Source organism: Mytilus trossulus, chromosome 7 (assembly GCF_036588685.1).
Source record: "Mytilus trossulus isolate FHL-02 chromosome 7, PNRI_Mtr1.1.1.hap1, whole genome shotgun sequence".
NCBI lineage: Eukaryota > Metazoa > Mollusca > Bivalvia > Mytilida > Mytilidae > Mytilus > Mytilus trossulus.
This window is the reverse complement of record NC_086379.1, coordinates 62,093,205-62,110,663: the sequence shown is the minus strand read 5'-3', so window position 1 is coordinate 62,110,663 and position 17,459 is coordinate 62,093,205. Positions and strand designations below refer to the sequence as shown.

Sequence of the window (17,459 nt, the reverse complement as noted above, 5' to 3'; positions counted from 1 at the left end):
AGAAGCATGGGTTCGAATCCCGGCGAGGGAAGAACCAAAAATTTGCGAAAGCAAATTTACAGATCTAACATTGTTGGGTTGATGTTTAGACGAGTTGTATATACATTATGTACACAGCCATGTATCACCATCATTGATGGCGATCCGATGGATACATCTGTTGTAGGGTTGTCACTGACTCAGACGTACTTATGCATATATATATATATATATATATATATATGCATTTAATAGTATGTATTTCACTGTAAGATAATATATCCTGTTTAATACTTTTCTTTACATCCGGAGAACTAGAATGATGCACTGCAACTGGAGAGGTTGTAAGGTAATTGCATGTATTTGAAAATAAAAATAACGGTTCATAAAGTTTTCTATGATTTTAATGGTACCTTCGTATTATCAATTGTAAACTTAAAGTTAGGTAAGTTGCTTTACCAGGTTTGGTATTTTCAGAGTATTTTTCGTAAATTACAAATCAAAAATAATGGAACGATGTGATACTGATATGATGTTATGCAAAGTACTTTGACAGGCAACATATTTGAAAAAGAACAAAGTGCTTGTTCAAACCGAGGAGTCTGTCGTTTGTTGCTGAATATCATATTTGTTTTTAGCTTATTGTTTTATTGATAAAATATCAGTAAGTATTCTTGAATTGTTTCACATTGGTCATTTTATGGCTTTATATCTGGTTATGAAGTATGGATTTTATTCATTGCTTCTTTTTTTTTTTTTTAATGTCATGTAATTTTCTAAATTTGAATTTAAAAATGAAAATTTCTCAAACAGCAATGTGAAAGTTTTAGTAACATTTCATATACAAGGCATTTGTAAAATAATCTTTTATGTTTATTACTTAGACTCTTTTGCGTTACATGTAGGTCATTTTTACTTTCTGAGAGTTAAAACAAAATTACCGTTGGATTTGCACTGATTGATATTTGAGTCTGGAATATCATTTTTATTTCTTTGTTGTAACTGATTTTGAACTAGCTTTCTGTTATTACGAGTACTCTTAAATCGAAACTGTGTGTCTATTTTATGTAATTTTGTACGACTGTCATACACGTGAGAGGTTTAACTAGCTTTAACACCAGGTTTAATTCACCATTTTATACATACGAAAATGCCTGTACCAAGGGCCTCTCCTTTTTGAATTTTCCTCGGAGTTAAGTTTTTTTGTAATTTTGTTTGAATGTTAGTGTTCAACTGCTCTTTTTCAGATAAATGTAGTTCGAATGTTGTGCTTTTACAACACTGCCTAATTACGGGATTTGAACCCTGCTACGATAACATCATATACAATGTACCGTATGTGATATGCAAGCACTCACTGAAAAGTGGGTTAATAAGTCACAGGACACTATCAATATATCTGATAGCGAAATAAAAAATCTTTTCAAAATTTGTTTTGACGAATGTTATTTAGAAGGTTCTGTATGAATTCTGCTTATGAATACAAAAAAACCCAAGTCGGCCAGTAGTAGGTGCGCAATAAATCAACATTAGACATACGTCCACAACAGGGGTTTGAACTGTGCGAAACTTAGTTTTTCCATCGTAAATATCTAATTTTCTATTAATCCAATTAATGTTACCAAAATTGCAGTAAAATGTAAAACTGACCAACCAAGCAGAATATTTATAAAAAAAACCCTTATTGTTAGAAACTAACAAGTGCAAAGCTAACTTCATGAAACGAAAGAAACCTTCATGAATGAAATCGATTAAAGTCTTATCTTAAAGGGGCACTAGCTGTCAAATTCATATTCACCGATTTTTATCAAATTCATATTCACCGATTTTTATCAAATTCTCATATTTACTTTATAATAATGTAAAATCATTTATCCAAACTATTAAAAGTCTAAAATAAACAATTAACAGGGTACAGGTATGAAAATACGTAAGTTTGTTTCGTGTGTATTTTGATGTAGACACCACCTAATTAATTATCGAGTTGACCTCTAAAGTCATCCGATGACCATATAAGCGATATAAACATAAATATTGATAAAAATAGATTAAGCAAACGTTGTTGGATAATTCTAGGTCTATTTAATTTCACATAATAGATGAAAAATAAATGTTTATCATCGATTTTACCTGTATAAGAATGATATTTTGTGGATCGAATCAGTCAATCAAATGATTTTCCTTTGTTTCACTTTCAATATTTGATATTCTTTCCCTTTAAATAACTTTACAACATTTTAACATACAATTCACGTGTAATCCATCTCAAGCTAAGGGTTCAAATTGAAGTTCACATGAATACGGATTCAATGAGGTCAAATTATTCACTTGCAAGTAAAAAATTCATAAACAATGTTTTTTAGCTTATTTTCATTTTCATTTTTCAATTCATTAATGATTGAGCCCAAAAAATAATATATTTGATTTTTTATATATCTCGTAGCTAGTGCCCCTTTAACCTCTATTGAGAATGAAAAAAAAAATGAAACTACATATATTGTCTTCTTATCACATAAATATGTAAGGAAAATGACATTGCATTCTTGTAAACTTACATTTTAAGTTAAGAACCTTTTACATCGAATACATTTTTAAATGTTTATTGAGTTGTTATTAATGCATGTACTTCAATTCATTAATGCAGGAGGAACATATATTTCAAATTATTTTCCCAAATTTTACAATTTAGCATATTTCGATTAGTAAAACTTTTATATTCACTGACAATGGTAAAGACACAGTCATCTACTCTGAGGTTTTACGGATGCCATCATGATTTGCTCGTCTGTCATATAACATCTGTCATGGAACAGATGGAGAGGCCATAACCCCTTTTTGTTTCATTGTCTATGTAATCACGAAATGCGACTTCGCAAGAATGTGTAGAAGCTGTTAACGCCATTGGTGCCATTAGAATCACAAGTACTACTTACTCTTCTTGAGAACTCGATTTCTTCGCTGAATTAGACTGGTTGCGTCTTTTATAATTTTCATTGCAGTCGACTGTGTCCTTTCTTTCATTTTATCTTTTTTTTGTCTGTGTTTCTTCGAAATTATTTTGCTTGCCTCCTCGGTAGTTCATTCCATATTTACGATTTGAACTAATAAAAAGTAAAATGATTTTTTTTTTACTAAACTCCAATGAAAATTCAAAACTAAACCTTAATCAAATGGCAAAATCAAAAGCTCAAACATATCAAACGAATGGAAAACAGCTTTCATATTCCTGACTTGTTACAGGCATTTCCTCATGGCTCATACATATTCTTTTTGTATTTTAATATTGTACCTAAATGCTACTTGGAACCTCCAGATTTCCAGTAAAAGAATTGACGTTTTTTCATGTTTTCTTTTTGTTTCATCACAAAAAGGCGCTTTCCAATTTACTCGAGTTAACATTTTATCCGTACAGTGTCATTTCATTCATTATTAACTTTGATTTACATCGGTTTTTCATATATTTTATAAGATAATTATCTGGAAATAACTTGTTACCGTTAATTGTTATAGTATGTAATTAATCGAAGATGTTAATGGGTTTTGTAGGATTGGTCAGACTTAAATATCCCATTGACAACTACTAGCGATGAAGCCAGCAAACAGTTCGATGCTGTTTTAACTCAGGTAAGATAACGCGGTCGTTCATTTACACATGCTACACTGCATCCGAATTCTATCGTCCAGAACTTTTGGTATCGTACTTCTGTGAAACTGCAGGTACGACTAGAACTTATGAGATATCTATCAGATTACCTCATTTAGATGTTCAGAGACATCAGTCTCGCAAATATCTGTATTTTAATCTTTGAATTTTGTCTTACAGCGTTTAGACTTGAAACATTTAAAAGAAATTTAAACTTGCAAAAAAAAAGCCGAAATAGCGTATTTTAGAATCTGTCATTAAAGTGTCACTAACTGTCAAATTCATGTTCAACGATTTAATCAAATTCTCATATTTGATTTATAACAATGTAAAACATTTATCTCAAATATTAAAAGGGTAAAATAAACAAGTACCAGGGCACGGGCATGAACATACGTAGCTTCGTTTTGCGTGTATATTTTATTCTAGACGCCATCTAATTAGTTATCGAGTTGACCTCTGAAGTCATCCGATGAACGTATAAGCGGTGTAAACATAAATATAGGTATAAATAGAATAGATATAAATAGATTAAGCAAACTCGTGCTGTTGGAATATACTATGTCTATTTAATTTCATAGTATAGATATGTTTATCATCGTTTTTACCTGTATAAGAATTATTTTTTTGTGGATGGAACCAGTCAATCAAATGATTTACCTTGGTTTCACTTTCAATGTTGATATTCTTTTCCTTTAAATAACTTTACACATACAACTCACGTGTTTCCAATCGCAAGCTAAGGGATTATATTGAAGTTCACATAAATACGGATTCAATATTTTGGGTATGAGGAATTTGATTGCAGAACCTCGCTTTAAGTGTGCTCATAGTGTTACCTAATATATTGTTTAAATTATTATTTAGTATGTCGGATGGTACGAAGAAGACTCAGTTGGCGGTATCGATAATAGTATTAATAAAATGATTGAGGGAGACCCAGATTTTGGTAAATATCTTATTAACTCAAAGTTCAATTATGATGAAATTGATTCAAATCTTTGAACTTGCTGAATATTTTCAAGTTCAGTAGAGTACGAACTAACGCAAAAAACAGCAACAGATCCATACAACGTGACCCACAAAAAAAAACACCACACAGAACAGTAATGATGAAAACAGAATCATATGTAATTGTAATTAAAACAAACTTGTTATTTATATTTTATACTGCACTCGTTCTATTTGAGCAATATACTATGATACAGTCACTGACCTGAAATCACTTTTCCTCATGAATGTTTAAATAGAAACTACCGAAATTATAATTGATTATTCATACAACCTATTCAACCTGTTCTTACTTTCAATGTATACAACGACTCAAACTTATTTCTTCTGTTATTTTTAGAAAAAAAAACATATTTCAATTGTTAATATTTTTGGTTTGTAAACTATAAATCATTATGTTTTATGCTTATTGTTGATATTTTAGTTCATTCTAAAACAAATTCGTCCACTATCGATTGTGGGTTTCAACAGGTAATGTACATTTCATCGTTTTATATCGTTGATATGTCAAGTCAATGCACTATTATTGTCTATCCATCGTGTATACACAAAATAAGTATAATAACAGCAAATGTAGGAGAAAAACGGGAATCTTGTATCTTTAGAATGACCATATTTTACATTATGCCATTGACTCATCACCAAACTTGCACTAACATGTGCAGCACACGACTTTGGAGTAAATGGACCAAAAGACGTATTTACACTTGTATGCAAATTTTCCGCCATTACAGAAAATCACACAGGTTTCTGTAAGCTTTGACATCATAATTCAAAACATTTGACGTGAGAAGGTTATTCGGAGGTGATATAAGGTCTTTTGGAGACAAAACACAGCTAAATACCAAAAGTGTAAATACGTTAATTCAACTTCTGCTGCGCAGTCATTTGTTTTAAGATTTGGACTTAAACACCAATACATCATTCTTAAAATTTGCAACTATTCCAGAAATGGACATTAACTAATATCAATCGTATTTATTTATCAAAAGTACCAGGATTATAATTTTTTACGCCAGACGCGCGTTTCGTCTACATAAGACTCATCAGTGACGCTCAGATCAAAATAGTTAAAAAGCCAAATAAATACAAAGTTGAAGAGCATTGAGGATCCAAAATTCCAAAAATTGTGCCAAATATGGCTAAGGTAATCTACTCCTGGGGTAAAAAAATCCTTAGTTTTTTCGAAAAATTCAAAGTTTTGTAAACAGAAAATTTATAACAATTCTAATATCTAAATATTCGACATTTTTCGGATTCTGCTTGTAGTTTTAGGTCATGTAATGAAGAACGGATTAGAATTATCTAGCCTGTGTAAAAACATCTACGCTAATGAAGAATTTAGAGAAAATATAAAATGCATGGTTGACAAAGCTACAAAACAACATATAACCACAAGAGAGAAGAACCATGTTTCAGCAGTAAAGCTCTGGGCAGAAGGGTAATTACTTTCATGCGTAAAAACTGTACTAAGAAGACTATTTCAATGTTTTCATATTAAATTTGAAGCTGACAGTTTAAATCCATAATACAAATGCATTGAATTTACAATGAAGTAAAGAATTTGTAAAGAAAAATCACAATCTAAATCTCATATCAACAATACTAGTAATTGATAAAGTTATTTTATTGCTTTGTTCTTACTTTGAATTAAAGTGAAAAAATCATACAAAATACATGTATGTTAACAATCAGAAAAACAATAACAAACATCAACAGATAAGAAAACATAAACAAAACTAACATGGCGGTTGATGGACTACGTTATAGTCACGATGTTTTTATTTATTTCAGTGAACTGACAAAAGCCTGTGAAGTATGGGAAGACATATTAATGGAGCATCCCACAGATATGCTGGCTGTAAAGTTTGCTCATGATTGTTATTACTGTTTATCACATCATCATCAAATGAGAGATTCCATCGCACGTATTCTTCCATTCTGGAACCGATCTATGCCTCTTTATGGGTAGGACATAGATACGTATTATTTATTTATACCTTCTTTAATCAATTCTTCACCCACTTAACTTGTCTACATTAATTTGTGAATAAAATGGTTTTTGTTTGAATGTTTGTGATGAATGTAAATCATAAGAAGAATATTCATGTACAGATGAGGAGAATATTCAAAGCCAAATATGTGTAGTTTTCGAAACGTAAAAGAACTATTATTTTGTTTAGATTAACCAACATATGGTAAGACACAGGAGCCTGTTTTAAATGTTTATGCCTGCCATTCCGAAGGCTTCGTTTTTCATAGTTTAAATATTTTACTCAATGATTTTGACCGCCCATCTGGTATCTTTTGCACTTCTTTTACTCCATGATTTTCTAAATGAAAAGCAAACTTTTAACATGTTTAACATGTATAACACTTTTTTTTTTAAGAATCTTAGATAAAAAGTTTCAAGAAAAAACACTTTGCAAGACAGATTGATGACCATTCTCTGACTTTCTCATTACATTGTAAAGATGTTACAATTATCGTTTTAAGGAATTATGTTACATTTTGTTTAAGATAAGCTACATCAGAAACTCAATGTCAGGAGTGTAACAAATGTTACACTACTGACCAAAATTTTTTGCTACCATATTTAACCTGAAACTGACCTGATATCACGTAGAGTCTTATATTTAACATATAATGTTAGAGCACATTAAGAATAGGTTTGAAATTTTTATATATTTCTTACATATTTACCAATTTTGCCGATGATATAATATATGCTGTTTTTATGCTAGATAATGTATTGTGATAAGTTGGTTCTTACTACCAAAGATGGTAATAGTATGTGCTCTGTATAAAAAATACTGTAAAAAAAATGTACCCAAAAATGTCAGGAGTGTAACGTTCACATTATTATAAGACGTGTCACGGTACTTTTCTATCCCAAATTCATGTATTTAGTTCTGATGTTATATTTGTTATTCTCATCGGATTTTGTCTAATGCTTAGTTTGTTACTGTGTGTATTACATTTTAATGTTGTGTCGTCATTCTCCTCTTATATTTAATATTTAATGCGTTTCCCTCGGTTTTGGTGTTTGATCCGGATTTGTTTTTTTCTATCTATTTATGAGTTTTGAACATCGGTATACTTCTGTTGCCTTTATTCATGTTAATTTTTACACAAACAATGTTGTTATTGTTGGTTTTCTTTTCTTGCATTTGACTGTGAACACCATCTGCTGCAGATCAGCAGTAACAAACATGCCATTTTTATTGCCTTCATTGTTTTGTATGCTCAATACTTGTACATCAGGAGTGTAACACATTTAAACTAGCTAGTTCAATTGCAATTTTAGTTCAAAAATTTCAAAAGTAATAATGTAGACTTGTCTTCTGTGTTAGCTGAGGTGTAGCTATGCCATTTTTTAAAATAATTATCAGCTTGTTTTTCTTCCAATAACTTACCTATGCTAATAATATTAAAATAAAACATTTTTGTGTTACGTATACACTCCTGTCATAGAAGAAAAAAAATAACATCTTAACTCAATTGTTACACTCCTGACAAACTTGGGTAGTCTTCTTATTGTAACCATAGTATTCCAGTAGTAGAACTTCAGGGTCATATGGATGCACCTGTACCAAGCTATGATACTAAACTAAAAACATCAACCATGCAAGATGTGAAGAAACGTGTTCTTTCACCTACAAAGCAATTTTCTGGCAACATATTGACTAATTCTAACATTTTTTTTTTTACTAAATCTTATTTGACATACCTTATACTGTTCATAAAAATGTAAATATATGGAAGAATTAAACGAGAAATCATAGTCATGATATAATAGTTAGAGGAGAGCTGTTGTTTGGTAGTGTATCTGCCCTTATTTAATCTGTATCATCAATGAAAGCACACGCTTTCTTGTAAATGTCACACTAAAAGCGTTACACTCCTGATATTTTGAGGTATATTTTCAGACATTTTTTTTTTAAACATAGCACATACTGCTACAATCTTTGGTAGTAAGAACAAACTTATCAGAATACATTTTTTGACATAAAAACATTACATATATAGTATCACACAAGAGACTGAAAATGGTTAGAAGGAAAAGCATCATTTTTTTAAATAGCCCCCATGAGATAACATAATTTTTTTCGACCATTAAAATTGCAAGATTTTTCAGGAAACTAGAGGACATCATTTGACTTTATTTTGTCTAATATTATTTTAGTATTTGATCATCATAAGTGTGTTAAATTCATCAATAAGAAATATACTCCTAAAATACAATAATTTTATGTCGATAATGAAGACACTACTATTAAGTTTATCAATAGTATTCAACACTTAAACAGTTTTAAATCCTCTTTGATAAAATCAAAATTTTGCACATTTGTAACAGTAAAACTATGTTAAATAATTTTAATTTATTTAATATTTTTTTTAATAGATACCTATTAGGAATGCATGCATTTGGACTTGAGGAAACGTGTTTGTATTATGAAGCCAAGAAACAAGCCGAAAGGGTAATTAGATATTTGAATATTATCACAACGAATACTACAACACCCTTAATTAAGCAATTCATGAGGAATAATTTACTCTTTTCCGCTGTATTCCTTTGTTTATAACTTTTAGTCTTATAAACTGAAGTTAAGCATCGTATAATCTGCTGTTGCAGGTTTTGTTCACATCCAAAACGGCTGAAGTCAAGCGTTCTACGATCACCATCATGCAGGAATTGGTTGACCTATACAATATGTCTTTATCTGAAGCCATTTGCTTGATTTGAATTTTACCATTTAAATATTTCCCTGATAAGAGTTTATGCTATTAGTTTAGTCCTTTTGGTCAAGATATCCTTACATGTAAGTTTCTCTTCGATTTATTTACAATTTTACAACATCAGTTACCTACTGTCGCATCTTCTTATTCATTTGCGTTTTTTTCAATGATGAATCTACTTTAAGGCGCTGGAAATAAACAGACATGATGCCTGGGCTACTCATGCTATGGCCCATGTGTACGAGATGACAGGACAATATGATGAAGGAATTAAATTTATGTCCAACACAGAAAATGATTGGAAGGTAAATATAAAGAAAATAAACCCAAAAGGCAGACAAGCAGAAAAAAACCGTAGGTTCATATTCAGTGTTATGATTTCGACTTTGGTCCGCCGATCAAACGAATTAATTGTTGTGGATTATTAATTTCTTATCATGAAATCTAATAGTCGATTAAAGAGAATTAAACGAGTATCGAATAATCTATGAAAAATTGATAACGATAATTTACAAAAATACGAGTTATTATTAGGAATAATATCAAGTTCTATAGTTTCTGCAGTTCAATTTCTCACCTACTATGTAACATGTGGAGAAGGAACTACATGCATTCCCCAAAGCAATTTGCGATCGTCGAGGTTCTTTGGTTTGGTTCGTGTTACCTAATCATAAGTTGTTTACTGTATAGTGTTTTGAAGGCTGTTGCTTGTATTTTTGTCTTTCATAATGTCGTTAATTTTGGTTTCGTCTGTCTCTTATTTATATTTTGAAAAGACCTATTCATCTGATGGGTCAATGTTTTGGTTAAATAAAACAAAATGTGAAATAACAGACTCACCAGCTCTTTGTACATCATCAATACACCTTCAATTGACCGTTGACCAAGGTGTTAACTAGTGTCATATAGCCATACATTATTACAGACGCATCAACCTTAATCAAACTTAATAAATTTTACTCCTTTCGACAGATTATATAATTTCGTAATTTGTAATTTAAAGTCAATACAGTTTAGGGAGTTTAATTCGTGTACATTTGGAATCAAACACAGTCATGTCCTTTTGAACATATACATATAGGTTTCATATTAATTCTCTTTTCAGGTTTGTGGAATGACTTCATGTCACAATTATTGGCACTATGGTCTTTTCTACATAGAAAAGGTAAGTAAACTCTTCAAATATACCAGGATTGTAATTTTGTACTCCAAACTCGCATTTCGTATACCGACGACTCACCAGTGACCTCGAATAAAAAAAATAAAAAAGGTAAAATAAAGTTCGATGTTGAAGAGCATTGTGGAACTAAAGTCTATCTTTTTTCAAATACCACCAAGGAAAACATTATTTTTATCCCAGGAATAGATTACCTTAGCCGTATTTGGCACAACTTTTTGGAATTTTGGGTCCTCAATGCTCTTCAACTTTGTGCTTGTTTGGCTTTACAACTATTTTGATCTGAGCGTCACTGACGAGTTTTATGTAGACGAAACGCGCGTCTGGCGTATTAAATTATAATCCTGGTACCTTTGATAACTACTTATTACTTAAATATTCACGGTTCTGAATCAGTTATAATCATGACTAATATTAACAGTTCATGTGAGGTTTCGGGTGGTAAAAACAAGAATCTGAAAACCTTCAACCATTTCAAATGCTTCCAATAGAAAAAGTCGTTATTACCGAAACTTAGTAACATTGTATTTTATCTGTCAAAGCAACAAACCAGAAATACACGAAGTTTAAGCTTGAAATGTTTATAATCAATATTAAATCTGCAAAATGTCCTAGATAGAAGCAACTTAACCATAAATATTACACTAGTAATTCAAATTTCGATCTGAAACGGTCGTTTTGATCCGAACAGCTCAAATAAGATCTGTTTTATGTAATCACTATGTAGTTACTTATTATCTGTACATTTGTTTACTTTAACAATTGTTACTTGGATGGAGAGTTGTGTCATTGGCACTCATATCATATATTATATCGATATCAATAACATACCATATTTACTAAAAAAAACTACTGAATAGAACTGAATTTACTGCAGGCAATTGTATGAACAGTTGTATAAAATCTGCAGCCATATTGTATGCACAGTACTGAATTAACCACGGCGATAAGACTGAAAGCTGACCGAAAGTCTAAAAGGAGACTTACTCATTTAATATTTAGCTTTTTCATTTGACGTTAAGATAAAAATGACCTTTTCAATCTAAAAAAATCGATTAAACTGTTATTAAATGACATTGCCCAAACGGTGGTTGTAGATAACTATACTGCTCATCTGTTCTGGACGTAGAACCACTCCATAATAAAATAACCCTTTATTAATCTGCTGCGCCTAAAGTACTATTCATTCTTGAATAATCCCTATCGGGAACGCTCAAACCAAATAAATTGAACATATGTGCAGTGTAAATACTTGAATATTTTATTTCAAATAAAGAAAAACCACGTCTGACGTACCAAATTTATAACATAGTATTATTAGTATTTCAATTTCGTGCACTTGGTCGGTACGGCTTATCGTGCACATCTTGTCCCCGAGAGTATTATCTGACCATACATAAAAATTTAAAATCATACATGTAAAGCATATAACGTTCGTATTTTCAGGGAGAATTTGATGAAGCACTTGGACTCTTTGAAAAAGAGGTAATGGATATTTACAGAATCAAACTTTCGTTATATTTTGTTTAACATTTTAAAAGTTTCCATCCGTGTTACATACATATAATAAACTTTAATTGAATTGTAACAGTTCAGTTAGCAGGTATAAAGATGAGCATCAAGGCTAAACATGAACTAAATGAGACGTGTGCTAAAATTACAGTGACAATTTCACGTAGAAAAGAAAGTACACAAATCATAGAAATAAGAACACAGGAATGAAAAAGAAGGAAAACTTTGTAGATAAACATAAATGTTCCTTATTAGATAAGACAAAACTAATAATGTTAATCTATAAGTTATGAAAAATTATGGTCCAACATGCTGCCGGTACCATTTGCTTGGCAGTGCACAAGGTCCTGTTTTGCTACAATATTTCTTTCAGTACACGCCAAATTTCTTTTTCAATAATTAATTGGTATCGTTTATCTTCGTGTTAGTTATTTTGTGCACCATGCAAATATCTTGAATCAGCCATTTCTTATTATACAGTTTGTTCTTTCGTTTTGCCGTTACAACACTATGTACAAGGGGTTAGAAGGGGATGGTTTAGCACTCACATACATATTAAAACCAGCCACATTCTCTTTATATGTGTCAATTTAATGGTTGTCTTTTGAAACTTATTTCTGTATATCATTTTTTTTTTTATTTTTTTTTTTTATTGTTGTGCATTATGAATAATTGGGAACTTTAATAGTTCATTGATGAATTTCGCATTTTTATATAAGTGACTACATTATCATGATTATGTGCCAAGCTCTAAATCGACACAGCTTAGACAAATTGTGAATACATTAGAAAGAAATCTCATTTTTGGTACACATTCTGTGTTTAATAGTTGAACTTCCAAATTACGCAAATGATGAATTTAAAACTTAACTTTTAATCTTTTTAAGAATATTTTACTGGATACTTATTAATTATGGATGAAAATGTGTTTTTAGATTGGAAGGAGGGCGTTCAAATCAAAATCAACCTCGGAGATTGCTAATTCCGTATCATACTTATACAGACTAAGACTTGAAGGTATAAATACATAAAATAAATTGAATATTCGAAGCAAACTTTAAAAACAATATGTGAACACTTCGAACCGTGAAATGATGACTCGTAAAACGGTCCTTTTCTTAAGCATTAAAAAGTTGTCGAAATGTTTCATACTGTGAAGTTCAACAACAAATTTCCTAATCAGTATCTTTTATTCAATTTTTATACATTTTATGCAATATTGGGGATATTTTTGTTTTAGATATTCACACGTTATCCAGCTTAAAATGTTTAAATGTATTATTCAAATGAATGGTTGTTTTCATCTGTACGTTTTGATCAATATACAGCCATTTTCCCAGAATTTGATATCGATGGTTTATTTTCTATTCATTTATCTATAACTATCCACTAGGTGTACCTGTAGGTGAGAAGTTCAAAGACTTCAATTCACTTTGTACTTTTCATTACGACGATCATGCACTTGGATTTCTTGATACCTGTTATATGATGGCATGTCTTGGGGCGAACGACAGAGATTCAGCGAAAAGGCTTACTAATTCTATTAGAGAATTTTTAAGGTAAGGGTCTATTTAAATTACTAATCAAATGTAGGGCTTCGTCAAATTGCAAAAGGAATAATCCTCTTTATAAAGTGTAGTATTTCCACGTTTCCCCTAAACATGAAAATAATCTTGTACTGGTATTGACACGAACTTAGAAGTTATTTCACGTATAAACAATGCCACAGTAGCCGTGTTAAAAAAAGACAAAAAAGTAAACTTTATGGTTTCCTTTCTTTGAAACTTGTTTTACTTTCCTACAATGCTACCAGTATCTGTCTTAGGATTTTGTGTTGTTAAAATCATACTTATAATAAACTACTCAATCCTAAAAATAAAAGTAGAGGAAAGTGTGTACATTTCGAAATAAGGATGTCCTTTTTAACCCTTATTGTAAATTCATAATTTATCTGTTTTATTACAAAGATTTTTCACCCACATATTTTAAAATAACATCTTTTTTTCACAGTGAAGGTAAAGGCAATACATATGACAGTATGAAATCTGTTGGTTCAGATTTATGTGAAGCACTCATCGCATTTGAAGATGGACAGTTCGACACAGCTGTGGATATCATTTATCCTAAACGATATCAGATCATCAACTTAGGTGGTAGTAATGCTCAGGTAATAATTAAGTTTGGATACATAAACAAATGTCGTGGTTTCTTGTTTGTCGTGGTCAATCAGTCTGTTTCGGTATAAATGAAGATGGACAGTCATATTGGAGTAGACAATTAAAATTATAGCTACTAGAAAACATTATCACATAATTCATACAACGTTCAAGTGATTCGTTGGATGGGCAACGGCTTTGTTTTGCTAAGAGTGACTGTCTCATTTAGTCTTGAATCGACACAAAATTTGCTTTATTGCAATCAAAAACCACCAAAAAAAAAACCACTTACACTTTTAAAATATAAAAAGCATTATGACTTAAAATACATGTATTTATACACTTTATGAGTGAAATTTGGTTCTGTGAGATCAAGTATTGTTTCTCAAATTCAACAATAAAACTTTAATAAATGATGTTATGAGTAAGTATACATATCACCAATTATATATATACATTGTATATTGATCACGATACATGTTTATACCTTATATCAAATGATATAACAAACTTTTTTTTCCCTTGTTGCTTTTGCAGAGAGATGTGATGAATTTGTTTTTAATTCACGCTGCATTAAAATCGGAAGAAAAGAGACACATTGATTTAGCTAAGTATGCGTTTTTATTGATAAAGAATATGCGTATGGACAAATTATTGTAAATAAAACAGTCCCGTGAAGAAAATTAACAGACAAGTGTCCATACCAGTGAATGCTTGGAATTTTACTTTCTGATTTCTACAATTAAGCACATGAATATCTTCGAAGTTATATATATGATATATAATTGATATAAAAGTTTAAAAAAAAAATGGCCATTCATTAATTTTTATCAAAAGTCGAAACAAACTGTCTTACTTTTTACACATTGTGACTTGTGAGGAGAGTTGTCTCATTGGCACTCATACCACATCTTCTTATGGCAGTCTACTGACAACGCTATTATCTGGACATCACAGTGCAGAAATGCCACTTATGATGTCATGTTGATGTTACACACAAGACGTTACTAACGTGCATCGTATTTGACTTTAAATGGCAATTTTACACGTAGTTAGTGAGCAAAATATGAGGCGAGATATAAATCAAAGCCTATTGAAAAACAGGTATTTTACACCAAATGACATATTTATAAAACACATCTTGCTGCAAAACATTGTTTTAAGTAAAGCTTAAAGTTTGAAGCCTCAATCCAAATATACAAGACACAATTCAAAATGAAAATGATGATGTCTTACATGCAGACCAATGTCTCATGAACATCTAAAGATGTTTACTCGATAAATTAGTTTGATTTTCGAATTTCAGGGCCTAAAAATATACCCGATCAAGCTCTTTAATAATAAAAAAAAAAGAAAAACTGTAAGATTCACAAAAGTTAACAACAAAATTATTAGTATTGGAATTAAACATGATATTTCTTTTTAGAATGCTGATATATGAAAGGAAAAGCCTCAAAGAGAATTCTCCACTTACCGATCGATTAATTGCAAAACTTGTAACAGTTTAAACGGATAAGAACTAATACAACAGAATTGGACAAATGAGTTTATCTACAGTTTCCTCTATTGGCAGGGCATATTGCTGATAAAAATCAAAGTTTCATGGCAAACGCATAAGACGCAATCAACGCAACATAACATTTGATGATCTCTAATGATTATTCATAAACAATGGTTGACATCAATTATTATGCAAACTAGTTCAAATGTGAATTTGTAGTTAACATTACATAAATATCGAGTATGATACAAAATCGGTTCTCATTTTATTACTGAACACGTAATAGCATTTTGCCACAGCAGGACGTCTCGAGTTGACAAATGCGAAGATCACAAAGGTACTTTTTGAAAATTGAAACATAAACAGAATTGTGCATTATCATCTTATCTAGCACTTTTAATAAATGAGGGTATGGATGGGGGGGTCTGTTATTCTGTAAACATTTAATTTTCACCCCATTTTTCTCTAATCTTTAAAAAAATAACCCCTTTTTTCTCTAATCTTCCAAAAATTAACCCTTTTATTCTCTAATCTTCTATTTTTTGGCTCATTATTCTCTAATCTTCATTTTTAAGGGCATTATTCTTTAATCATTTAACCCCATCCAAACCCTCATAAATGTACAGATCATAGATATAAGAAGATGTGGTATGAGTGCCTGTGAGACAGCTCTCCATACAAGTCATGATCGTACTGTTAAATGATGCAAATGTGAGAAGGCTGATAAACTGTGCAATTTCAATTTGAAAAAACAGTGTCTTAATATTGTCGATTTTTTAATAAATATATCTCAAAAATTAAAAACAAACGTGTAGTACTTGCAAGGCGTTTTATGTTCGTACAGGCCGAAAAAGCTGCATCAACGTGGAACTGATATGACAAAAAAAGTACTATGGCTTGTTTCCTCTTGTTTTATGATAATGAACATCAATAAATTATTTCAATCTTGTTGTATTACTAGATATTTTTCATTTTGTATTTTGAAAAAGTTCATTTAATTGTATTTAATGAGAGATAACTCAAGTGTCTTAATCTCTTTCCTTGGCTTGTATTATACGGTTTCTCTTTTTGTTTGATAAGCTGTTCATTTTTGTTTTTAAAACGTTTAGAACTTTAAAATGTTCGTCCTTTGGCATCACTAAAGAAACTGTATTGTCGGAATACGCATCAGGAGTAATAAAAAAAAGGAAAAAAACACGATGTATAAAGTTCATGCGTCCGAAGCGCTTTGTTGTATTTACCTTCAACGAGAACTCTTCAAGCCAAATACTTAAAAGCCCAGGATTTATTTAACCCATACAATTGAAATGCTATATGACAAAAAATACCGAGGTATGTCCAAGACACGATGTTTATTCGATATCGATACACGACTTTTCGTATGTATGTTGTTATCGACGATATCGAATCGATATCGACAAACATCCCATAACTTGAACAACGGCCTGAAACCTCTTTCTTGGTTGTCGATATCGACAAACATTCCATAGCTTGAACAACGGCCTGAAACCTCTGTCTTGGTTGTCGATTCAATATGTGATATATACAATGAAGATAATATGATAAGAAAACGCTACACGAGCAAAGTTTGAAATATTTTAAAATAAATTGACCATTTGACACAATAGACATTTTGTCTATGATGTTGTTTTATGTAAATTTCTATGTTGATTATTAAGTAACAAAACTACATTGTATAAGATATTTAACACTATGAAGATCTTTATTTGACAACGTATG

The 17,459-nt window shown here is 30.8% G+C and overlaps 1 protein-coding gene across 3 annotated transcripts; it reads left to right on the top strand.

Moving 5' to 3' along the window:
• The first annotated feature begins 226 nt into the window (after positions 1 to 226).
• LOC134725489 (tetratricopeptide repeat protein 38-like) lies at positions 227 to 15,972 on the top strand. 3 transcript variants are annotated; one of them, XM_063589348.1, is made up of 14 exons: positions 227 to 328; positions 3,526 to 3,603; positions 4,490 to 4,571; positions 5,903 to 6,074; positions 6,428 to 6,601; positions 9,039 to 9,114; positions 9,559 to 9,678; positions 10,479 to 10,538; positions 11,997 to 12,035; positions 12,998 to 13,079; positions 13,456 to 13,621; positions 14,073 to 14,229; positions 14,756 to 14,829; positions 15,645 to 15,972. In XM_063589348.1, exons 1-14 carry the CDS (start codon positions 299 to 301, stop codon positions 15,724 to 15,726), a joined length of 1,392 nt encoding a protein of 463 aa, XP_063445418.1. In that variant the 5' UTR covers positions 227 to 298; the 3' UTR covers positions 15,727 to 15,972. The 3 variants fall into 3 exon arrangements, with proteins under 3 accessions (XP_063445418.1, XP_063445420.1, XP_063445419.1); XM_063589349.1 differs by lacking the exon at positions 4,490 to 4,571 and having other exon boundaries at positions 312 to 328; XM_063589350.1 differs by lacking the exons at positions 3,526 to 3,603; positions 4,490 to 4,571 and having other exon boundaries at positions 255 to 328.
• The last annotated feature ends 1,487 nt before the right edge of the window (positions 15,973 to 17,459 follow it).